The sequence below is a fragment of the Urocitellus parryii genome, chromosome 12 (genome assembly GCF_045843805.1).
Source record: "Urocitellus parryii isolate mUroPar1 chromosome 12, mUroPar1.hap1, whole genome shotgun sequence".
NCBI lineage: Eukaryota > Metazoa > Chordata > Mammalia > Rodentia > Sciuridae > Urocitellus > Urocitellus parryii.
In genome coordinates, this window is record NC_135542.1 from 78,378,196 (window position 1) to 78,403,665 (window position 25,470).

The window sequence follows — 25,470 nt, forward strand, 5'->3', positions numbered from 1 at the left end:
AGCAAAAAATAATATTAACTTGTAGAATATTAGATGATAATGTAATTGTCTGTTACTATGTTCAAGTCTCGCATCCCTTTCAAAGAATATGATTGACCAAAATTCTATAATTTCTGTCACCAAAAAAATACTTGATAAGATACAAACACACTAAAAGGTTAAGATTTTTCATGCACCTATAAGAGGAAAACAATACAGTTTTATTAGTTTATATTCCATAGAAAGTCATTAAGAGAACTAAACAATGTATTATATAATGCCAAAAGCTTAATAAAGCAAAGTGAAATCACCATAATGGCAGAATTTAATATGACCAGAATGCTACTGGTTTATTTTTATCCTTTAAAAATAGGAAAAGAAAATATATGAGACATCCAATAATAAATTAAGTATCACTGGAGGTATTATAAAGAAATTGAAAATAAGTCAGTTACCAGAAAGTTTGCACAGGTCTCTATGGAGCTAGGTATATAAGGGAAAAGGGCAGGGACTGTGTTCCTCCACCCACATTTCAGCTTGTGCATTTCAGCTTTCATCTGCTCCACATACCAGGCTTCCAAGAAACACAGCATTACTAACAGGCCTTGAAGATAGCTAATTGTGCTACAGTAATTAATGTAAAATTTACAGGAAAAAATTCTGAGTGACTTGAATGGTATTATAACAAACCTTTTTTTTCAATTATATAAGAATATATTTAAAACATTTCATGTGTGGTGACTTAGTAAATATAAAAAAAAATTCTTATTTATTATAGTCTTGGAATCCATTGCTGGAAATAAAATACGGAGATCATCTTGCTTGTTCTGTTCTTCCTGCTTTTCACCTACATGCTCTCTCCAGTTTCTGCATAAGCAAGTATACTCCTTTGAAGTCCCCCTTCCTGTTGAAGCCTGTTTTCCTTTCTGCACTTTTTACCAAAGTTGTGCATTGTGGATTTCTTCTCTGCAACACTTTTGCCTCTATTTTATCTCTAGGCATTTACTATTTTGTATTATAATTATGTAGTTGTCTATTATTTTAGCACTTTGTTGTGTGTGTATATTTCTATGAATTTTCACATGCTGCAAACACAATTAGGATTTAGAACAGATGCATCACCTCTGAAGTCCTCATGCTCTCCTTTTATGGTTGCACCCTCCCTTTATTTCTAACTGCTGATCTGTGTTCCGCAATACAGTTTTATCTTTTTGAGAATGTACAGGATTTCTATAAATGGAATCATATGGAATGTAACTTTTCAAGATTAGACTTGTTCTTTTTATTGTCAAGTTGTATGGATGTATCATAGTTTGTTATTCTGCCATTTTAATGGCTGAGTACATTTGGGTATTGTGATATTTGGATAGTATAATTCCTTCAACTTTGTTCTTCCTCAAAATGGTTTAGCTATTCTCATATCTTTACTTTTTCATATACATTTTAGGATCAATTTATCTATATTGATAGAAAAAATTTCTGGGATTGTGTTTGGCATTGATTTGAATTTATCGATGAATTTGTGAACTAGCATTTTTACTATACGGAGTCTTCTAATTTGTGAGTATAGTATGTGTCATCTTAGATTTTCTTTGATTTCTTTCATAAGCTTTTTTTATTGTTTAGTATATTAGACCTGTACATGTATTGTTGGATTTGTTGGACATGTTTTCCTTTTTAATTTTGATGCTATTGAAATATTACTTTTGTAATTATTCCATTTTTAGTATATAAAAATATGATTCAATTTTATTTGTCTAACTTATATCTCATGATCTTGGTAAGTGCTTATTTGTGAACTATTTTGGAGGTGCAGATTTTGGGGGATTTTCTTTGTAGGTAATCATGTCATCTGAAAATTGGCACCTGTTCCTTTTTCTTTTCCTTCCTCTCTCTTTTCCTCCCTTCCTCTTCTCTTCCCTTCCTCTGCCTTTCTGTTCTTCCCTCTGCGGTCTGTCCCTCTCTTCTTGATTAACTGCCTTGGCAAAAGTGAACTTGTGATGTCAGTTGTACTTTTTTTTTTTTTTTTTTTTTGTAGATGTTCTTTAACAAGTTGTGGAAGTTTCTCTGAAGTGTATTGAGAGTTTCAATCTTGATTATTGAATTATGTCAATTGAGTTTTCTACATCAGTTGATACAATCAGTGATTTGTCCCTTTGAGACTATTAATGTAGTGGATGATACTGATGGATTTTTGAATATTGAAGAATCCTTGTATTCCTCAAATCAACCCAACTTCATCTTGGTGTATTATTATTTTTTATATATTTCTGGATTTGTTTGGGTTTTTTGTAGTGCTTCAATTGAGCCCAGGGGTGCTTTACCACTGAGCTACCTCCCCACTCATTTTAATATTTTATTTTGAGATGTTTTAAATTTAATATTTATTAACTTTTGATCTTTATGCCTCAGAGGCACCAAGCCCAGCTGATTTGTGTTTTGTTGAAGATTTTTCTATCTATAGTGTTATTGGTCTGTGGTTTTCTTTGTTTCTCCTACCATTTTTGTCTGGTTTTGATATTAGAGTAATGCTGGCCTCGTATAATGAGGGGTGAAGTATTCTCTTTTGCTTTCTAGAAGTGAATGTATAGAATTAATATTACTCCTTTTTAAATTTTTTTTTGTTTGTTTAATTCTGCAGGGCTTAGATAACTCTCTCAAAGTGGGGTTTGAGATTTTTTTTAAATCATGATTCTCTTTCTTTAATGGTTGTTGGATTAATCTGGTCATTTGTGTTCATCTTAGATAACTTTTAGTAGTTTGTAGATTTTTAAAGGCTCCATTCTTGAATTGTCACATGTGTAAGGAGAGCTGTTCTTAGTATTCTTGTGCTCTACTGTTTTGTGTGTGTGGCAATGGGGATTGCACCCAGAGCCTCATGCATGCTTGGCAGGTATTCCGCCAGCCCTCCAGCCCCATGTGCTATACTTTTAATGTTAGTCTTTTTTTTATATATTTATTTTTGGGTTGTAGTTGGACACAATACCTTTATTTTATTTGTTTTTATGTGATGCTGAGGATTGAGCCCGGGTCCTTGCACAGGCTAGGCAAATGCTCTGCCGCTGAGCCACAAGCCCAGCCCCAGTGTCAATCATTTTTATAGTGCTATTTCCTCTTTTTTTCCCCCTGATGTTGGACATTTTAATTTTTCTTTCTTTTTATCAGTCTTGATACAAATTTATTTTATTGACCATGTCAAAGAAATAGTACTTGGTTTCATCAATTTACTCTATTGTTTTTCTGTTTCCAGTTTCATTGGTTTTTGCTTATTTTCTTCCTGTAAGCCCTGCTTTGGCTGCATTCCACAAATTTTTATGTTATAGTTGTTCTGTTCTTATGTTTGTATTCATAAAAAATTAAATCAATTCATGTTTTCATTTTTGCTTCTACTTTCAAATACATTTTAAACCGAAGAGATACATATATTGATTACATTTTCCAGATATATACCACATTTTCTCTTCTTTTATTCCCAATAGCATATAGTTTCCTTGTATAATATCCCTGTTTTCTCAGTGTCTTCCTTTTCTTAGGGCATTTTTGGTGGATATGAGGTTGAATTTTTTTTTTCCCAGCACTTCCCACTTTGTGATTTCTGATGAGCAATCTGCAGTCATTTGAGTCATTGTCCTCTGTAGATAATGTACTGTTTTGCTCTAGCTTCTTTCATGATTTCTCTTGTTTTTTTGCTCTCAGCAATGTAACTGTGATGTATCTGGGCAATGATTTTCTGTGTTTACTCTTTTGGAGAAATTTTCTGAAATTTTTCAGTCTGTAGGTTTATGTGTACATAAAACTTGGGATGATTTTCCATCAAGTAATTTTTCAGTATCACTTCTCTTCTCTGTGACTCCAAATGTTTGATGTTTTATTATTGCCTTCAAGTTTCTAAGGCTCTCCCTGTTCAGTTTTTTCCATATTTTTTCTCTCTGTTCAGGTTGGATAATTTCTATTGATTTGTCACCAAGTTTAGTAACTTTTTCATGTGTCATCTCCATAATTGTATTGAACCCACTTTGGAACTAAAGACAGATTTTTGGTTATATACTTTCCACTTCCAAAAGTGTCATTTGATTCTTCCTTGTATTTTCTGTGTCTTTGCTGCTTGTTCTATTCTTTCATTCATTTTATCTTAGTGGAACATTTTTATAGTAGCTGTTTTTAAAGTCTTTGTCAGATTGTTTCAACATCTCTGTCATTTTGGCCTTGGTAGTCTGTTGATTTTATTCTCATGGGCTTTTTTGTTGTTGTTGTTCTTATACCTAGTGCTTTTTGGCTACATCATGGATATGTTGAATATTATGTTAGCAGATTTGGTTCTTGTTTATTTCTAACATCGAATATCAATATTTTCTCTTAGCAGGCAGTTGTCCTGGTTATATTCAGGACTCAAGTTCTGACAGATCTTTCATAATTTGGGAGATGATGTTGGTTCAGTTTTCAATACCAAAAGTGTTACTCAAGTTGGTCCCTTGTGTGTTCCACTTAGTGACCAGATTGGAACTTGGCCAGTGGCCTATCCTGTAGTTGACTCTTTGAAATTCACATGCTATTTAGTGTTAGCTTCACTTGTGCACAGCATGAGAGTGAGCCCAGGAGTTCAACACAACTTTTTGTGGTCACTCTCCTGAGTCCTTCTCCCTTTATGTTCTCCTTGGTACTTAGTGGATCTCAGGGCTCTCCTTTTCAGGTTCTGTTACTAGAAAGCTGGGCCTTTATATATCCTGTCCTGTGTAACCTGTATCTGGGGCGAGTGGTAAAAAGGTATATAGAAAAAAAGAAATTGGATCACCCTCCTTTGGGGGGGGGGTCCTAGCTTATCTAAATGGAAGGGAAGATTCTCCTCCTTCAGTTTTGAGTCTCTGGGTCCCTGTATCACCACATAATTGCTCAGGCACTATAATGGGAGTGAACTAAGGAAAAAAGGAAAACAGAAATTTCCATGCTCTCTGCATGTTTTAAGACTCATTTCCCTCTTCCAACCTTAATAAGAGGGATTTTCCTGAAGATCTATTTGCAGTGATGCCAACTTCTAAGTTTTGGTGTTCTTTGAATTCCAACTGACAGATACCAGAGGGAAAATAAATGGGACATCTGCTGCAGATTCGCAGCTACTTAAATTCTGACCTTTTTTTCACATTGAACCTTCTATCATATATTATTTTTAATTAGGGGACTCTATTATTTAGAGCAGTTTTAGGTTTACAGGAAATTGAGCAGTTAAAACTGAATACCTGTACAGACCCCTCCCCTCGCCCCACTCCATTGTCAGTTTATCTTATGAAGAGCATATTGAATTAGTGTGCTATATTTATTACAGTATTAATGAACTAATATAAATACGTTATTTCTCACGAAGGTACATAATTTAGTGTTCACTTCTTTTATTATATAGTTTTATGCGTTTGTGCAAATGTATAATGTCATGTATTCACCATTACAGTATCATATGGAAGTAGTTTTACTGCTCTGCAATTGCCTGGGCTCCACCTTTTAGTCTTTTTCTCCCTTCCTATTAACCCTTGATGAGGATTGGGAGTGTAGCTCAATGGTAGAGCACTTGCCCAGCATACACCAAGCCCTGGGTTCTATCCCCACCACTAGGGGAAATAAGTGAACCTGGTAAGCACTAATTTTTTTTCCTGTCTTTTATGGTTTTGCCTTTTTCAAAGTGGCATATAATTGGAATCAAACAGTATGTAACCTTTTCAGACAGGCTTTTTTTCACTGTGCAATAAGCATTTAAAGTTCTTCCTTGTCGTTTTATGGTTGGTAGAGCATTTCTTTTTATTGTTAAATAGTATTCCATTACATAGATATACCACAGTTTATCCACTCACCCGAATATCTGGATTGTTTCCAGTTTTGGTCAGTTGTAAGTAAATCAGACATAAATATTCATGTGCAGATTTTTATGTAGCAATATTTTAACCAATTTGGGTATATACTTAACTCCAGGATCATATAGTAAGACAGTTCAGCTTTGTACGAAACTGCTAAACTCCTTCCTAAGTGGCTATACCATTTTATATTCCCTGCAGCAACAAATGTGAGTTTCTCTTGCTCCAAATCCTCCTGCCAACGTTTGTCATTGTCAGTGCTTTAGATTTCAGCATTCTCACAGATGGATGGTTGTATCTCATTGTTGTAATTTGTGAATTTCTGTTGATTTGATCTTGAGCATCTTTCTTATTTATTTGACACCTTAATATCTTTGGGGAAGTATATTAAATCTTTTCCCTATTTTTTAAATTAGTTCATTTTCAATTGTTGAGTTATAAGAGAACTTTGTATATTTTTGATATGCCTTTTATCAGACATGTGTTTTCTAGATATTTTCATGAAGATTGTGATTTCTTTTTTTTAAATAGTATCTTTCATGGCAGGAATTTTTAATATCAGTGAAGTACAATTTATCAATTTTTCTTATATAGATTACATTTTTGTTATTATATATATAAAAAAATTACCCTCCATCACCTAAATTTTCACCTGTGTTATCCTCTAGATGTTTTATAGTTTTTCACTTTACATTTAGATCTGTTATTCACTTCAAGTTAATTTTTTTGTAAAGTTAGCATCTATATATATATATATTTTTTTTTTCTTTTTTTGGCATCTGGATGTCCAGTTCTAATATTTTGTTGAGGATTGTTGCATCAATATTTATGAGAGATATTGATATAGAGTTTTCCTTTCTTGCAATATCTTTAGATGCTTTGGTATTTGGGTGATGCTGGTTTCACAGAATAAGGAAATGTTTTTTTTTGCATCTGTTTTCTCAGAAAAATTATAAAGAAATGGTGTCGTATCTTATTAAAATGTTTCAACATTTAAATTGAATTTTACAACCTGTTTAGGTCTGATGCTTTCTATATAGAAGATTATTATTGATTTGGTTTCTTTAATAAATATGTGGCTACTTAAATAATTTCTCCTTGTGTGGATTTTTTAGATTTTGTTATTCAAGGAATTGGTACATTTCACATAAATGTCAAGTTTGTGAGCACCGATTGTCATACACATTTTTTCCATTTTATTCTCTTAATATCCAAGATTGATAGCAGTGGTCCTTAAGTAATTTCTGATATTAGTACAATGCATCTTCTTCATTTTGTCTTGGTCAGCCTTGCTTAGATATTTAAAGTTTTGATCTTTTTGAAGAACTGGCTTTTGATTTTTTTTTTTGCATTACTTTTCTCTTTTCAATATAATTGATTTTTACATGGAAATTTTTGTTTCTTTTGTTTCCTTCTCATATTGTTCTTTAGGTTCTCAAAGAAAAAGCTTAGATGATTGATTTTAGCTCTTCTACTCTAATATCCATGTTCAGTGCTATAAATTTCCATGTAAGCATTGCTTACGAAGCATTCCATAAATTGTGTGTGTATTTGTGTGTGTGTGTTTGAGATGGTCTCAAACTCCTAGGTTCAAGTGATCCTCCTGGCCCAGCCTCCTGAGTAGCAGGAATTAAAGGCAGATGCTATCATATTGAGCAAAATTGAACTAACTTACTTTCTTTTGTTGCTAGGTATTGAACTCAAGTCCTCAGACATGTTAAGCATGCATTATATCACTGAGATATGCCCCCTGCCCTATGCCATAAATTTTGAAAAATTGCATTTTCATTTCATTTAGTTTAAAGCATTTTTAATTTTTCCTTGGGGTTTTTATTTTGTAGTCCATTTGTTATTTAGAAATGTATTGTTTAAATATTTTGGGGTTTTTCTGTCTGACTTTGAGTTATTTATTGGTTTTTAGTTTATTTTTATTGTCATCTGAGAACATATTTTGTGTCATTTCTATTCTCTTAAACTTGTTAAGATGTATTTTTTGGCCCAGAATATTCTGTTTTGGTGAACATACAATGTGAACTTGATAAGAATCTGTATTCTGCTGTTGTTGGATATAGTATTCTATAAATGTCAGTTAAATTTATTGATTGATGGTGCTGTCAGTTCAACTATGTTCTTACTGATTTTCTGCCTGTTGGCTCTGTCAATTTACAGATAGAGGGGTGTTTAAGTCTCCAACTATAACAATGGATTTGTCTTTTTCTACTTGCAGTTTTCTTAGTTTTTGCTTCATGTATTTTAATGTTCTTTGGTAGTACCTATATATTAAGGATTATTAAATCTTCTCTTAAGATTTGACTTCTTTATCATTGTATAATGTCTCTCTTTATCCCTGATTATTTTCCAAGTTCTAATATCTGCTTTGTTTGAAATTAATATGGCTACTCCAATTCTTTTGATTTGTTAGCATGGTATGTCTTTATCCTTTACCTTAATCTATCTGTGTATTTGTTTTTAAAATGAGTTTCATGAAGCTAGATCTTGTTTGTTTGTCTTTGTTTTTATTTTTGTAACAACATATAGTTGGGTCTTGAGTCTTCTTCTTATCTACTCTGCCAATCTCTGTCTTTTAATTGGCATATTTAGACCATTCACATTTAAAGTGATTATTTATATATTTAGATTCATATCTACTATATTTGGAACTGTTTTCTGGTTGTTCTTTGTTTTTAAAAATTCTTTCCTTTTTTTGCCTTCTCTAATTTTAATTAAGCATTTTATATAATTTTATTTTCTCTCCTTTTTTGGTATATCAATTATTTTCTCTCCTTTCTTGGCATATCAATTATGCTTCTTTAAAAAACTTTTAGTGGTTTCTCTAGAGTTTGCAGTATATATTTTCACCTAGTCTAAGTCTACTTTCTCATAACAATATACAATTTCCCAATTAGTGCAGATACCCACTTATACCTTTTCTCTTCCTCTGCCTGAATCTATTTCACTTCCTATAAGTTATTACAATATTGCTATTATTATTTGGAACACTTTACAAACTAAAATAAGAAAAACATTTTAAAATTTTATATTAATTTATTCCTTCTCTAGCATGGTTTATTTATTTATGTAGATTTGAATATCTGACCTATAATATATTAGTCAAATTTGCATCACTATAACCAAAATATCTGACAAGAACAACTTACAGGAGGAAAGATTTATTTTGGCTCGTGGTTTCAGAGGATTCAATCCATAGTTGGTTGGCTCCAAGGAGGAAACATCGTGGTGGAGGAAAGCTGCTCAGTTCTTGGCAGGTGGGAAGCAAAGAGAGAGGGAAAGTGGGGAGCCTGAGAGAAGATAAATTCTTTCTAGGGCATGCCCACAGGGACCTCTTTCCTCCAGTAGATCCCACCTTCTTGTCCATTCAGTCCTCATGATCTAGTCACTGCCTAAAAGCCCCACCTTGTTGCACTGGGGACCATGCTTTCAACACAGGAGCTTTTGGGCGACATTCCAGATCCAAACCACAATACCTAATATTATTTTCCTTTCTGAAGAATTTAACATTTCTTGCAAGGTAGATTGGCTGTTGATGTGGTGCAAGGTGTGGGAGAATTGAAGGCATTTTATAAACTCAGAATAAGAGCTTATCTCTTACTCAGTCTATGACCCTAGGATGTGATATTTACCAGTGTTTATCAACTCCCTCTCTCCCATTTAGGTGAGATGAGAAGGCTAGAGATGGTTAGAATTAGTTAATTCCCTTATCTCGTGTTGATTAGGCTCTGGCAAGGTAATTTCCCCTTTGCCTACTGGAAACCAGACTGGCTCTGATCTTCACTTTGAGAGCCTGGTGGGGCTCCTGGATATAAACTCTGTCCCAGTAAGCTGTTATTCTCTGTATTCATTTGTTTTCCCCTAGTTGTTAGATGTTGCTTTGTCTGTAATCTTAATTCTCTGATGGATCCAGGAAATACAGTTTTTCTTTTCTTGTGAAAGCAGGAATGAGGAACTTTAAGCTCTTTTATCAACAGTGGAAACCTCAATTTACTTCTTTTTAAAATTTATTTTTTATTTGTTCTTTTTAGACAGTTAACTATATTTTGACATATTTATACAAACATGGAATGTATCTTTTTTAAAAATTTGTTATATATGACAGCAGAATGCATTACAATTCATATTATACCTATAGAGCACAATTTTTCATATCTCTGGTTGTACACAAAGTAGAGTCACACCATTTATGACTTCATACACATGTACTTAGGGTAATGATGTCCATCTCATTCCACTATCAATTATGGGCTGGGGTTGTGGCTCAGCAGTAGAGTGCTCGCCTAGGGTGTGTGGAGGCCCTGGGTTCAATCTTCAGCACCACGTTAAAAAAAGTAAATAGAATAGAGATATTGTTTCCAACTACAACTGAAAAATAAATACCTGCTATATATATATGTCTTCAATTAACTGCTATTTTTTTTTACAGGTTTATAGCTACTTTTAGTAAGATTGTCTATTTTTAAAAATTATTTCGATTTCTTACAGTGATTATATTGCTACTTAATTTCTTTTATTTTCTGAGCTATTTTTGATAAATTATATATTTATTTTCTTGGATATTGTTTTTCCTCCTATTTAAAATTTATTAGTGATAATATTTATTATATTTTCCAAAATTTCTTGGATTTATAATATTTTGCTTTCTTTTCTGTTGAACAACTTTTCTTCATAACTTTTAAAGGAGAAATCTTGGTTCTCATTTTTACATTCAAATTTTATAACTTTTAAATTTCAGATTCATAAAGAGCTTTTGTGAGCTTGACACTTTTTCTAAGATATTATTTATTTAAATATTTGCTTTATAGATTTCATATATTTTAGTGTAAATAGTTTAGAATATAGAGGACAAATAATAGGTAGAATCTAGACCATCCTATCTGTTTACTGAATCATGATTTCTCCTACATAAGTTTTGGTTTGTTAAATTTTGAATTGATCATAGTCTTCAGGACTTTCCACACTAAATCCTAATTGAGTGGAAAGTCCTTTCTAAAGAGTTCCTGTCTTCTACCTCAGTCTCTGTAGATGAATTATTCCTCTGTATCTTAGAGAAGATCAAGTTAGGCCTCAAAGAACTCATATTTTTAATGTTTTCCCTCATTTTCTCACCTCCTTTAACTATTCCCCCCCCCAAAAAAAAAAGAATTAGAAGTGACTTAATTTGGCCCAAAAAAGTAACTACCCTGAAATGATAAAATACTTATAGAATAATCAGAGCAGGGCAATCCACCGGGAGATTCCCTCACTGCCACCTGTTTTTTCATATTCTTTGGTAGTTCTCCAGAACTTTTTATTCTTGTCCCTATTGAAAATGTATGTCTTAAATGTATTAGAGTCCTCTGCACTGCCACAGCATACTATAGAGACATCCGTTCTATTGCTACTGCTATAAGATTTGTATCATCACATAGGATTTGTTGTCCCTCCTTCGTTTTGAAAGAGAATTAGAATGGGTTCTGTAAATTCCCAGGCTGTTCCTATGTTTTAAGCAGAAGTGACAGCTGGCCACATAGTTTTGTTCTTTCTTTGACCAGATTTTCTCAGGTCATTTTGTTAATTTCCCGGGCTTCTCATCTTTGGTAGTATTTTCCATTTACAACAAATATCTTGTGGGAAGAAATATTGAGAGCAAGTAAATATTTTCCTTTGTATCTTCCATTTATTTGTTTTAGCATCCATTAATGACTTTTGCTTGCCACAGTTATTATTGTGGTGTGTACCCAAAGTGATTTCTATTTTTATCATTACTCCTACATTTATTAATTGAATTTCAACTGCAGGGTAGAACTGTTTTATCTGTCAGTTTTTATCTATTCATTTGGTCAGTTATTTACATCATTGAGGTTAATGGATATTTATTTTTCTATGGGTTAAAGTTCATTACTATCACTATGTATTTCATGTATTTTATGTGTGTATTTTTCTTGCCCAACATGGAATCAGCCATTTCTCCAAGTAGCTCTCCTTCATTTTATTGGAAATGGTATTTAGAAACCACATTTCTAGCACTAGATGTGCTCATTTCTACTGGGAGATTATTTCTTTAGGCCTTTTTAGCTTTTTGGTTTTGATTTTAATTAATTTCTGTTCATATCTTCCATTTTTAAGTTATTAATATTTGCTACTGAGCTTATTTTTCAGTTTTCTTAAAATAATGTTTAATGCTTTAAATTTCTAACTTGCATTCATTAATTTATTTACAAATATTTAATGGATGCCTAACTAGACATCTGTACCTAGGTGCTTGGGATACATCTTAATAAAGCATAATATGTCTGTCTTTGTGAAGTTTACATGCTAGCTAAGGAAGACAAGTAATAAGCATTTTAACTACCTTAATTAGTTTAGATATATTTTTACTATTACTTATTCCCATATATTGTCTAATTTCTATTGTGATTTCTCTTTTGCCTAATAAACCATTCATTATGGTCAGAGAATACAGCCTTAATGACTTTTCTTCTTCTTTTTCTTCTTCTTCCTCTTCCTCTTCCTCTTTTTCTTCTTTTTGACATTTATTCTTATTTGCTGAACCTTGCTTTCTGGGTAAGAATATAGACAATTGAAAACGACTATTGCATGTTTGATTGAGAAAAATGTATGTTCTTTAATCATTAATGTTTTCTAATCTGGCTTCTGGAGAAAAACTTTTCATTGCATGGTTTCAATCTATTTCTGTTTGCCTATTTATTATGCAGTTGTTTTAAATTTTTCCATTATTTTTGTCATTATGTCATTAATATTTCCCTGTAATTATGTTAGCTTTAGATTTATATATTTTGAAACTACATTACTAGATATTTATTTCAAGTTCATAATTATCGTCTTTCTGTTAGATCATTCCTTTTATAGTGATCTAACAGAAAGATTATTTCTGTTGTATTATTCTTTCCTGGGGTTGTTTTAGTTTTTAAAATATATATTCTATCCTTTTTCAGCAGTAGTCACATGTGGAACTCAGAGCACTCAGTTATTGCAGTCAAAACTTAATGAACATTTTTTCACTAATATCAGATTTATGCCCCACTGCTGTTTTTGCGCTAGTTAACTTTTCTACATGCACAGTAGTTTTTCTTAATGTCAAATCATTATCAATGACAGTTAAACTTAATACTTTCAGCTATAATTTTCAGCTATGTACATGACTCAGTTGAAGTGAAGACAAATAGACATCTAGGATTGACTTTGTCAGTGTTCAAGCAATGACAGCTATGTTATAACTGCTGTGTGGTCAACACCAACTATATAGTCTCATCAGTTATCAGAGGTATTCATGCATCAGAGGTGTTAAAGTGTGCAAAAATGTGTGACTAAAAATAGACTTACCCAGGTATTATCATTATGTGTTTTTGATAAATTTCTATTTCAATTTTTAACCCTTAATTTTCTGTTTACTAAGTTGTCTAGGTATACTTTTTTCTCTACTGGTTTTGAAGTTTTGACCTTTATTTCTGTTATTTTAATGCTTACCCTTCAAAATTCAGTGTACTTGCTGGCATTAACCATGAATCTAATCAGTATCTCTGCTTTTCTGGATAATAAAAGGATATTATGGGACTTTGATACCTTTGTTCCTACATTGTACATTGTTTTTGTCAATGTTTCCAGTCTGCTTTATCTGAGGTTGCAGTTTTTCATTGGTATGCAAGTAGCTGACTAATGTCCGATTTCTCCCCTAGACTGCAAAAGTAGATGTCATGATTGTTTTTTGTCATTATTTAATTTTACTAGCTTGAATGGGGCTTGGCTTATAGTAGAAAATAAATACTCCCTTAATTAACTGACTGATTATTCTCATGTAAAGAGTGTTCCCTGGTAACTGGAGCAACCTGTTTGTTCATATGAAATATACGTCTCTGTAAACATTTTAGTCAATTGATCTTAGATTGAGGCTTCCAGTATAACCTGGAAGTTTATTAAGGCTGTGTGCAGCCATCAAATAACGGGTATGGGGATGTTTCAGATATGTGTTAACACATAGTCATGTTCATGTAAAATAATGTGAAAAGTAGATGTAGTTTATAAAGTGATGGGAATGTACTGATTGAAATCAGCCAGAAGTATGACCTTGGACTGGTCTGATATCTTTTGCAGTGGTGACATGATAAGTTATTTATCTAGCTGAAATCCCCATTTTCCGTTCATACTTTTCTGTTGGACGTCAAGATTTATTTGCTGCTATGGTCACTTGCTTTTAGAAAGAAGGCTGGAGGTTTCTACCACCCTCCTCAAGAAGCAGAGGCATTTGTCTGGAGTGGATACTGTTCTAAGTGGACAAGAGCTGGGGAAGGGCCATTTCTTCTAGGCTTGGGCACCACACCAGTAGAAAAATTCATCATGCAATGGGACAAAAAGGTTTTCTCAGCCCTTTTCCATAAAGCATCAGGCCTCCTCCCCTCCATTTGCTTTCTTCAGTTGTCTTTTTACATCTGTATAATCCCCTCTTTCAGCTGTTCCCTTAGAACTACTGAACAGGTGAAAATGAAATACCATTACATAAATGAAGATGAGAAGGGAATCTTAACTGATATAAATTAGTTTCTTTTTACTATAAAGAAGCTTAGGCTTAGAGTTTATATTTAATATCATCTATTACAGTATTGATAACATCAAAACCTTTGGAGGATGGGTAAGAAAACTGAGCATGAGTTCACTGGACTATAATGTACAATTTATATTTTATAAAAATTGTTATTTTTTTGTTTAACATGAGCATTACTAGTTGACAAAATTGTTGATAGATTTAGAAGGAAAAGAAAGAAAAATATTAGTAGAGAACACAGAATTTTAATAAACATACTGAAACTATAGCTACAGCATGTTATCTAAGTACTGAGTTTCAATACTAGGTCACCTTTTTTTCTTTCTCTTTAGAACATTATCCTAACTAACACTTGACGTGGTGCCTAGCATATTTTGGCTTCCCAGTAAATATTAGCTCATTGATGTGTGAAGGGATAAATGGATGAAGGGTGGATAAAAGAATGGAAGACAAAATGACTTCTACAATACAAATAAATATACATATAAAATTTTTTTTTATTGTTGGTCGTTCAAAACATTACATAGTTCTTAATACATCATATTTCAAGTGGGTTATGAACTCCCAATTTTACCCCGTTATCCCTCCTCCCCTCCCCTCCCCTCCCCTCCCCTCCCCTTTTCTCTCTCTACCCCCTCTACTGTAAATCATTTCTTCCACTTGTATTATCTTGTCTTACCCCTCCTTTCCTCTTATATGTAATTTTGTATAACCCTGAGGATCACCTTCCATTTCCATGCGATTTCCCTTCTCACTCCCTTTCCCTCCCACCTCTCATCCCTGTTTAATGTTAATCTTCTTCTCAAGCTCTTCGTCCCTACCCTGTCCTTGGTTACTCCCCTTATATCAAAGGAGTCATTTGGCATTTGTTTTTTAAAGATTGACTAGTTTCACTTAGCATAATCTGCTCTAATGCCACCCATTTCCCTCCAAATTCTATGATTTTGTCATTTTTTAATGCAGAGTAATACTCCATTGTGTATAAATGCCACATTTTTTAATCCATTCATCTATTGAAGGTCGAGTATACATATAAAATTATAGAGATTTGAAAGCATATTGATCTTTTAATCATGTAGATAATATAGAGGAAAGAATTGATATATTTGAACACTAGATTTTTCAAAAATAGAAAATATTTCTGAAATTACAAATGGAAAAGAATAAAATGAAGACAAATTGAAATAGAAATAAACTTATATTAGATGATACATATTCTTAAATGTGGGAATGCTTTGATTGCTGAGTCAGAAGCTGATTTTAAAAGACTTTATTCTCATTTTAACCTGATCTGTTCTAGGATTTTGTCAGGTTGAAATTTTTTCAAATATCTATTTAAAATGAATCAATTCATTTCTGAATTATCATTGTTTCTCATTTAGTGAAATTGAACCAATCAATGGATTTCACTACACATCATCTATTGAGTTTAATGCTATACATCTAGAAAACATTTCCCCCTACATTTTAGATCTATGTGACTAATGTCATCTTTTTTCCCCATGCTTTAGTATTGTGAATATTAAGAAGTGTGGGTTCTGGTGTCAAGACAGATTTAAATTTCAGTCTCCAATCTGTTCCTCCTTAGTGAGAAAGTTGTTCAACTTCTCAAACCTTTGTAGCACCCTGTGTAAGGCAAAGGTGATACCTAGCACTACCATAGGAGGTTGTTGGGAGGATACAATAAACTAGTATATGTAAGTACATAGCACAGTCTATGGGCTATGTTAGATATTCCGTCACTGGCAGCAACAATCATTCATTCATTTATTTATTTTTTCTGCAGCTTTCCCCACAAACAAACCAGACAGAGATGCAAAACATGTTATAAAAGTGGTAAGTATTGCTCTTAAATTTGTGTTTTACACATATTTGACATTTTTCCTCTTTGCTTTATTTTTGTAAAAGTTTCTCATCTTAATTTTTCTTACAATTTACATATCAATAACCTAATGTTATATTTTCACATTATTAACATGCTACTACTGGAGAACCATTGTTATGGAATACCATCCATCATCCTGATGTCTTCTTCAGCAATCTGTTCTCCCTCTTTTTCCCCTCCTCTGGACATAAGGTCCTTAAAGGCAGGCATAAAGTTTCATTTCTGTATGTGTGCCCCATGCCTACTACAATGAATATAGCCCAGTAGACATTTGGTAAAGGTGTCATGTATGAGTGAACCACCAGGGTAGTTTCCAGCTGTCCGCACTGATGTACGTGTAGTTACTCAGTGTGTATGTTATATTTATGTATGCAGCTCTCAGTGCTTTTAGTAAGTGCTTTCCATAAGGCTACTTTCATGTGTAAGACTATATTGGGATAGAAGTACAATATGTTGTTTAAAAATGAGATTCTTCAAGTTTATTTAGTGTTTTCTGAGATTTTTAGTGGAAATCTGGTGCCTGAGTTTTATAAAAAATGATTCAGGTACTATAATGTATTACATATGTGTACTTACATTTTCACAATTGAAATATCAATTCTATCTCTAGGATATTTTTTCCTAGTAAAATTAATGTTTCTTTTCTTTCATAGGAATATCAAGAAAATGGCCCGTTATTTTCAGAACTTAAATTTTATCAGAGAGCTGCAAAAAAAGACTGTAGTAAGTAAAATTAGCCAAGCAAGCTACTTCCATATATGTACTTGCTAAAGTGAGTGTTAATATTTTGGTCTTTTTCTGGCCTTCTGGAAAATTCTTTTCTGTAAGAAATTTTATTGTAAAGTGATACAGTTAACTGTTATAACATATAAAAGCAAGACAGATGGTATACAAATCTTGATATGGCATACATAATGGGTTATATATTTTAAGTCTAAATTGTTTCTACTACTTAACATAAAATGTTGAGTTGTTGATCAAAGCTACCAAGAGTTCTCTAAGTATAAAAGATAGTAAAATGAAATTATTTTTTTATGAAGAACAATTTGGATAGGAAGGATATATAGAAAAAGACATTAAAATAGGCAGTAGACATATATACAAAAGATTGGTTGTAAAATGGATTAGAATAGGTGTCTGGAAATGATTAAATGTTAAGAAAATATTTGAAACTTCAATGTTGGGAAATTAATTAGAGTTGTATATCATATGCCAGTTAAAGAATTTCAATGTAAAATGAGAATGAGCAGAGAAGAAGGATAAAGCATTTTTAAAACAATATATATCATAGTTAGGCTAAGTAAAACATTAAGGAATTTGATAGGGATAATCACTTGTATGGCTAAAGTTCTTTACCTTATGCTTAAGTAAAGGAATGATAGGTCTGGCCTAAATAATTAACTTTGTTTTCCTTAAAAAGCCTGTTAAACATTAAGATTGTAGTCCTTACTAACTGCTTAAACTCTGTCAGAGTGACAAATAGAATCCATTAAACTTGATTGTTTATCGGTAGAGCTGTCTTAAACATGAAACACATATGGTAGAAAAGTGAAAACATGATTAAGCCACCTGATTCTTTAAATCAATTTGATTTTTTTTGTAAACTAAGTTTAATAGAAAATTTTCTATATTATAGTTTCAGAATAAGATGATTTTTCTGTCCAATTCTTATTGCTTGGAATATCATGATTTTAGATTTTAAAGTACAAGCAATAAGGAGGAAAAAAAAAAGCCATGTCAGTACTGAGCCTTTGGAAGTTAACAGGTGTAATGTTTAGAAATTTAGTACATAAGAAAATGATTTTTTCATAAATAGAAATATTTGTGAATATAATACCAATGTATTTTGAAGACTCTAACTTCTTACTATTGATTTCATGTCTACATTTTTTGTATTACACTGATAACATTTTGAACTCATTATAGACAGGTATATTTATTTTAAAATTTTTATTTTAAAATAAAAATACTATTTTGTTAGCTCTGTGAGTCTTAGCATGTACACAAAGGTTGAAAATATAATGTGAATAATTTTTCTTGTTTGTCTTTGCAGTCAAAAAGTGGATAGAACTCAAACAGCTTGATTATTTAGGAATTCCTTTGTTTTATGGAACTGGTCTGACTGAATTCCAGGGGAGAAGGTAAAAGGAATTTAAAATATTATTATAATCTTTTATACAAGACCAGAGTACTACTTATTCTAATTAGGATCCTAGTCTTGTGATTGTATATGATATGGAGATTCACTGTTGTACATTCATATACGTATACAGGAAAGTTAAGTCAGATTGATTCTACTGTCTTTCCTATTCTGTCACCCCTCCCTTCGCTTCATTCCCTTTGTCTAATGTACTACTGTTCTTCTCCTCCTCCCTACCTTGTTGTGTGTTAGCATCCACATATCAAAGAGAACATTTGACCTTTGGATTTGGGGGATTGGCTTATAGATCCATCAATTTACTGGTAAAAGTCATAACGTCATTCTTTTTTTACGACTGAGTAATATTCCATTGTATATGTGTGTGTGTGTGTGTGTGTGTGTGTGTGTGTATGTGTGTGTGTGTATATATATATATATATATATATTATATATATATATATAAAACCACACTTTATTTATCCATTCATCTGTTGAAGGGCACCTAGGTTGGTTCCATAGTTTAAGCTATTGTGAATTGAGCTGCTATAAACATTTATGTGGCTGGGTCACTGTAGTATATTGATTTTTAAGTCCTTCAGGTACAAACTGAGGAGTGGGATAACTGGATCAAATGGTGGTTCCATTACAGGTTTTCAGAGGAATCTCCCTACTACTTTCCATAGTGGTTGTAAGAATTCACAGTCCCACCAGCAATGTGTGAATGTACCTTTTCCCCCCACATCCTCACCAATCTTTATTGTTACTTGTATTCTTGATAATTGCCATTCTGACTAGAGTGAGATGAAATCTCAGTGTGGTTTTAATTTGCATTTCTCTAATTGCTAGAGATGTGGAATATTTTTTCATATATTTGTTGATCAGTTTTGTTTCTTCTGTGAAGTGCCTATTCAGTTCCTTTGTCCATTTATTAATTGGGTTATTAAATAACTATTCTTTATGGTATTTACTAGTTATCTGTTGTGTAGCAAAACATAGTTTCTTATAGTAATACACTTACAATATATTTGTTTCTGTGGGTCAGGAATCTGCAAGTGACTTATCTGAAGGAACTCTCAGGGACTCGCTTGAGAATATAATATAGTCAGCTCTCCGCCAGGCTGCAGTTATATCAAGCATGGATTGAGGAAGTGTCTGCTTCCAAGGTCACTCAAATGCCTTTGGCAGATCCAAGAAGATCTGCTCTTAACTTTAGTCATGTGATGGTTTGCAGGCCTTGCTTCCTGACCTTGTAGATTTCTGCATAAGCTATGTGGGTGTTAAAAAGAAATGGCAGTTGGTTTCCCCTAGAGCAAGTGATTAAAAGGGAAAGAGACCATATGCAAGAGGGTGCATCTACACTGAAATTATGGTCTTTCTATAATCTAACCCTAAAAATGATAACCTGTTACAGCAGCTGTATTGCCTTTGCTTAAAACAAGTCACCTAGGTTCAAATGATATGAGAGGAGATTCAGTCTCCATCTCTTTAAGAGAGTACAACAAAGAATTTCTAGAAATATCTTTAAAGACACCCAATATGAAAGTCATCATATATAAATAATTCATTAATAGAAAAAAAGTAAAGCAATGTCATTTGTTATATATTCATTTCATGCCCAGAATTTCATATATCTCATTTTGTCCTTTGAATAGCCTTTTTAAATAGGTGATATTATTTTTATTTCACAGATGAGAAAATAGGAACAGATGTCAGTACTTTGTTCAGATTATCTTTAAACACTATAAATAAAAACAAAATGAGGGATTGAGGTTGTGGCTCAGTGGTAGAGAGCTGCCTATCATGTGTGAGGCACTGGGTTCAATTCTCAGCACCACATATAAATTAATAAGTAAATAAGGTCCATCAACAACTAAAAATATTTTTTAAAAAATGAGAAACAAATGATCATGAAACTAAGTGAAAGACTGCCAATAGGGGACTGAATGGCTTAGTGAAGCATGATACATTCATATTGTGCAATATGCATCCTGTTGAAGAAGTCAGAGCTATACCAGTTGACTTGGAAGGATGTATATGAGATACTATTTAAATAATTAGTGTAGAGAAAGTTCATGTGATAAGATCACATTTTTATAAAACACAAATCCAAATGTTCTTCGTGTATGTGTGTGTATGCATAGATAGGTGCAGAATGGGGCTAATGTGGGTATGTACGCAAAAGGAAGATAAGGGGTGGAATATGCTGAACAGAAAAGAACTCATACAACTGCACTTTAAAAAAAGACATGTTTATGAATGTATGGGGAAGCAAATATGATTTTTATAAGGTCAACAAACAAATATAGATAACATTTTATGTATGCACCCATAATTTGTTCAGGGCTATATGGCAAGAAGTTGATGGAATTAAAATGAATTAAACTTAGGACTATCTAATTTAAAAAGACCATTCCCTTTTCATTATCTAAAGGAATATGAATGATTCAGTACAGCATTCTCTTTGACTACAAAACTAACAGCAAAGAAAGTACTGAGAAGTATCTTTTTGCAAAAGACCAACAGGATTGTTAATGTGCATTTATTCTCTAAGGTGCAGATTGCATCATTTTTGGTTCTTAGGTTGGAGGCATTTTTCCTTGTTTCACATTTATTAATAGACAGCTTCAAGCATTATAATCTCGTGGAGATCTCTTTGTGATGTCTCTTTCTTATAGTTACAGATTTATGGTAATGGAAAGACTAGGAATAGATTTACAGAAGATCTCAGACCAGAAGGGTACTTTTAAAAAGTCAACTGTCCTGCACCTGGGTATCAGAATGGTAAGAAAGAATGACTTATTTCACATGTTCCATTTTTGTATTATTTACTTGTTACAAATACAAATCTTTGCCCTTTGTGGAATTATCAGAAAATGAAGGATTATTGCCCTAGAAATGTCAATTATTGAGAGTAGAGGCTATTTTGGTAAAATTGATAACAATGGGCTCTGTAAATGACAGAATGTGTGCTGTTTGATCCTGCAAACACTATTAGGTATTGGTGCTATAGTCTTTTTCTCCTTGTAGTTTTGTTTTACATATCAGTACAAGTTTACATTACTTTAAGAATAACCTCTCATTTGTCATTTGAATTTATAACAATGCAAACTATGGCCAAATATATTATTTTGCATCCTAAATATGATGATATGGGAGGTGCATTAAAGTTATTAAAGTTTTTAGTATGAGTTGCGGATGGTGGCAATAATTAGTTGTGGTGATGGATTTTATATATTTATATATATATATATATACACATACATACATACACACATACACACACACTTATATATATATATTTTTTTTTTGCTAAATAAGAAGCAATGAAATCTTTGTAACACACATGCATACCCTTGTTTATACCATATATTTGTTTTATCTTGTTTGTATTTAGCTTGTTCAAGTCTCATTCTATTTTTTTCATTCATTTATTTGTTTGTTTATACTGAAGATTAAACAGGAGTACTCTACCAATGAGCTGTACCCAAGCCCTTATGTATTATTTTGAGACAGGGTTTTACCAAGTTGCCCAGACTGGTCTCAAACTTGTGATCATCCTGCTTCAGCCTCCCAAATAGATTCGATTACAGGTACGCACCAGTACACCAAGCCTTTTTTTCCATTTTACATAGAATGAAATTACTCATGCCAAAATTGGATGTAACAGATAGAACTCAAGGATTTCCTGCTAAACCAGTAAATGTTTATCGAGCATTAGGTTCTGTAACATGGAAGGGCAAAGGGCTTTAAAGATGAAGCTCGGAAATTTTCTATTATTGCATAGAGGATGAATACTTATGGGCATGATATTTTGTTTTGACTTCCCCAAGGTTTACTTATATAATTACTGCTTGGGTAAGAAGTGGTCTTCATCATTATTTCACTGTAGATCTCTGATTTTATGCTGTTTTTCTTATTAGTGCAGTGCCGTTTAGCCATTGGGCTCACTAGAGCAAAACCATTGCTGAATTCTGTTTTGTTTTGTTTTGTTTTTTCATCAGAGGTTCAGTTAAAACATTTGCTACTTGAGGATCATGTTGTTGAATTTTTTTACCTAATGAGCAATCAGAAATTATGATATTTTAGGATAATTAACCAATAATTTTGAAGTATATCATTTTGTCATCATTAATATAAAATGTTAATCTGTATTTAAAATGTCCAAGTTGATCAGGAGTTCTAAATAACTGTATGACCTTATGTTATCTGTTTCTTTCACAGCTGGATGTACTGGAATATATACATGAAAATGAATATGTTCATGGTGATATAAAAGCAGCCAATCTACTTTTGGGTTATAAAAATCCACATCAGGTAAATAAAGTGTTAAGCCTTTGCTTTTAGTAAGTATACTGTATTGAAACTATAAAAACAAACTCAACCCACTAGAGTTTACAAATGAAGGCCTAAAATGATGAATGTTTTAATCTATCTTACCTTGCTTATCTAATTTAATCCTTGCACCAAACTAATGAGTAATTAGGATAAGGAAACTGAGAGTCAGAGGGGTTAAATCATTTATTAATGGGCACATAGTTAAGAAGTGGCTAAGCAGAAATCTGAATTTCTAAATAAATATAAACAAAGGACTATCAAATTCCAGTGAGAGCTGGGTGCAGTGGCATATACCTGTAATCCCAGCTACTCAAGAGGCTCTAATAGGAAAATCTCAAGTTCAAGGCCAACCTTAGCAATTTAATGAGACCCTATCTTCAAAAGGGCTGGAAATGTAGCTCAATGGTAGAGTACTTATGTAGTATGCACAAGGCTCTGAGTTCAATCCATAGTACTGTTGGGGAAACTTTTACCCAGTAAAAGGTTTTCTTCTCTTATTGTATAATCAGTTAAGTTTTAAGTAGAGGCCAGGTGTGATGGTGCATGTCTGTAATCCCAGAAGCTCCAGAGGCTGAGACAGGAGGATCACCGGATCAAAGCCAGCCTCAGCAATGTCGAGGCGCTAAGCAACTCAGTGAGACCCTGTCTCTAACTAAAATACAAAATAGGGCTGGGGATGTGGCTCAGTGGTTGAGTGCCCCTGAGTTCAATCCGTGGTACTCCCCCACCTACAAAAAAGAAAAAGGAAAAGTTTTAAATAGAGAAGGTTTTCTGTTAGAGCTTTCATTTATGATTGAATTGTGCTGTGTTTCTCCAATATGGTCACCATTAAGAACTGTGGCTGTTAAGTTCTTGAAATGTGGCTAGTACAATACCATCTGCTGGCAAGTGTGTGGAGCAAAAGACACTCTCTTTTATTTCCAATGATTATTTCCCATGATAATGCAAAATGGTGTAGCCTCTGCATTTTTACTCTTTGTTAGGAAATGAAAACTCCAACCATACCTTCTAGTAATTATGCTTCTCTATATTTACTTAAAGGAATTGAAAACATTTGTCCACACAAAAAACCCACACACAGATGCTTATAATAGTTTTATTCATACTGGTTGATACTTGGAAGCATCCAAGTATCCAGAGGACTGGATACACCCAGACAATGGAACATTATTTAGTGCTAAAAAGACACTATCAAAGTTTGAAAATTTAAGTGCACATTAATACATAAAAAACAGTAAGTCTGAAATGGCTGTATACTGAATAGTTAAATTATTTGATGTTGCTGAAAAAAGGTATAACTATGAAGACAGTAAAGGATCAGTGGTTGAAGTGAAGGAAGGATAAACAGGCAAAAGAAGAGTTAGTTTTTAGAGCAGTGAAACTCTGCTGTAGACCACAGTGGTAGATGCATGTCAGTATTTCTTTATGAAGGCCCATAGAGTGTAAGCCAAGAGTGAACCTGTGTAAACTGTGGACTTGAGGTTACAAAAACACACCATTCTGGTGAGGGATATTGATGGTGGGAAGGCTCTGTCTACAATCTAGAGGTATGTGGGAACTCACTGTACTTTCCACTCATTTTTACTTTAATTGCTCAAAATTTACATAAATTGAATCAAGAACTTCTCTAAAGTTTATTTTACAAATGTGGCCTATTTGACTAAACTAAAATTTGAATTTAACTTAATTTTAAATTATTTAAATGGTTACATGTAACTAATATTCATTGTATCAGCTCAGGTTTAAAGAGTTAAGTATTATGTCTGTAAAAATTTAGAGGAAAAAATCCATATTTAATTGACCTTTGCATGTGTAAAGAAACTTCTAAATAAAAATGCAAAAAAAAAAAAGGTCTCAACAGAAGATATTGATAGTTTGAAATCTGATGATGTCTATATGTTGGGGGAAAAGTAAATAAGAAACTTGGAAATATACATATGACAAATATTGAGAATATCTAGCACACACTAAAAAAGTTCAGAGGTGGATGCAATGGCACATGCCTGTAATCCCAGCAACTTGGGAGGCTGAGGCTGGAGGATCAAGAGTTCAAAGCTAGCCTCAGCAAAAGAGAGGCACTAAGCAACTCAGTGAGACCCTGTCTATAAATAAAATGCAGAATAGACCTGGAGATGTGGCTCAGTGATCAAGTGTCCTAGAGTTCAATCCCCAGTACCCTTCCCAAAACAAGTTAATAAGAAGGATACCAAATAGTTACATAAAGCAATGATCAAAAGAAATGAACAGATAGAACACAGTGAAAAAAAGTCATCTTTACTGTAAGTAAAAGATAGGAGACCTGAGCAGTAAGGCAACATTTTTAAAGGTTTTATACATGGGAGAAGTCTGAAATAATAATATTCTGATAACATTGAGACTTGGGAGGGTGCAGGCACTTGTAGAATGCTGGGGGAGAATGTAAATTTAATGGTAATAGATGAATAAATTAAGTTAATGGAAGGACAGTTTGGCAATCTATATTAGAAGCCTTTAAAAAGTCAGCATACTTTTAAAGGTTAGGTTTATCGAGTTATAATTTACAAACAGTAAAATTCACTCTTTAAAATGTACAGTTTGATATGTTTTAACGCATACATACCATGTAACCACCACCACCACCATCAAGTTAACAGAACATTTTTTTTTTCATTCCCAAAAGTTCTTTCATTTCCTTTTGCTGTCAGTCCCCTTCTCTTGGCCCCACCCCCAGCAATGATTTCTACACTTATATTTTTAT

General features: G+C 32.9%; 1 protein-coding gene across 3 annotated transcripts in view; it reads left to right on the top strand.

The window, feature by feature from the left end:
* Vrk2 (VRK serine/threonine kinase 2) overlaps positions 1 to 25,470 on the top strand; it is a 100,972-nt gene that overhangs the window by 14,730 nt on the left and 60,772 nt on the right. For 2 of the 3 annotated variants that reach the window (XM_026408787.2, XM_026408789.2), the window contains exons 3-7: positions 16,160 to 16,209; positions 16,912 to 16,981; positions 18,312 to 18,399; positions 21,074 to 21,179; positions 22,620 to 22,712. In XM_026408787.2, coding sequence (XP_026264572.1) covers positions 16,160 to 16,209; positions 16,912 to 16,981; positions 18,312 to 18,399; positions 21,074 to 21,179; positions 22,620 to 22,712 — 407 coding nt within the window. The remainder of the gene's footprint in view (positions 1 to 16,159; positions 16,210 to 16,911; positions 16,982 to 18,311; positions 18,400 to 21,073; positions 21,180 to 22,619; positions 22,713 to 25,470) is intronic. The other variant, XM_026408788.2, reaches the window with a different exon arrangement.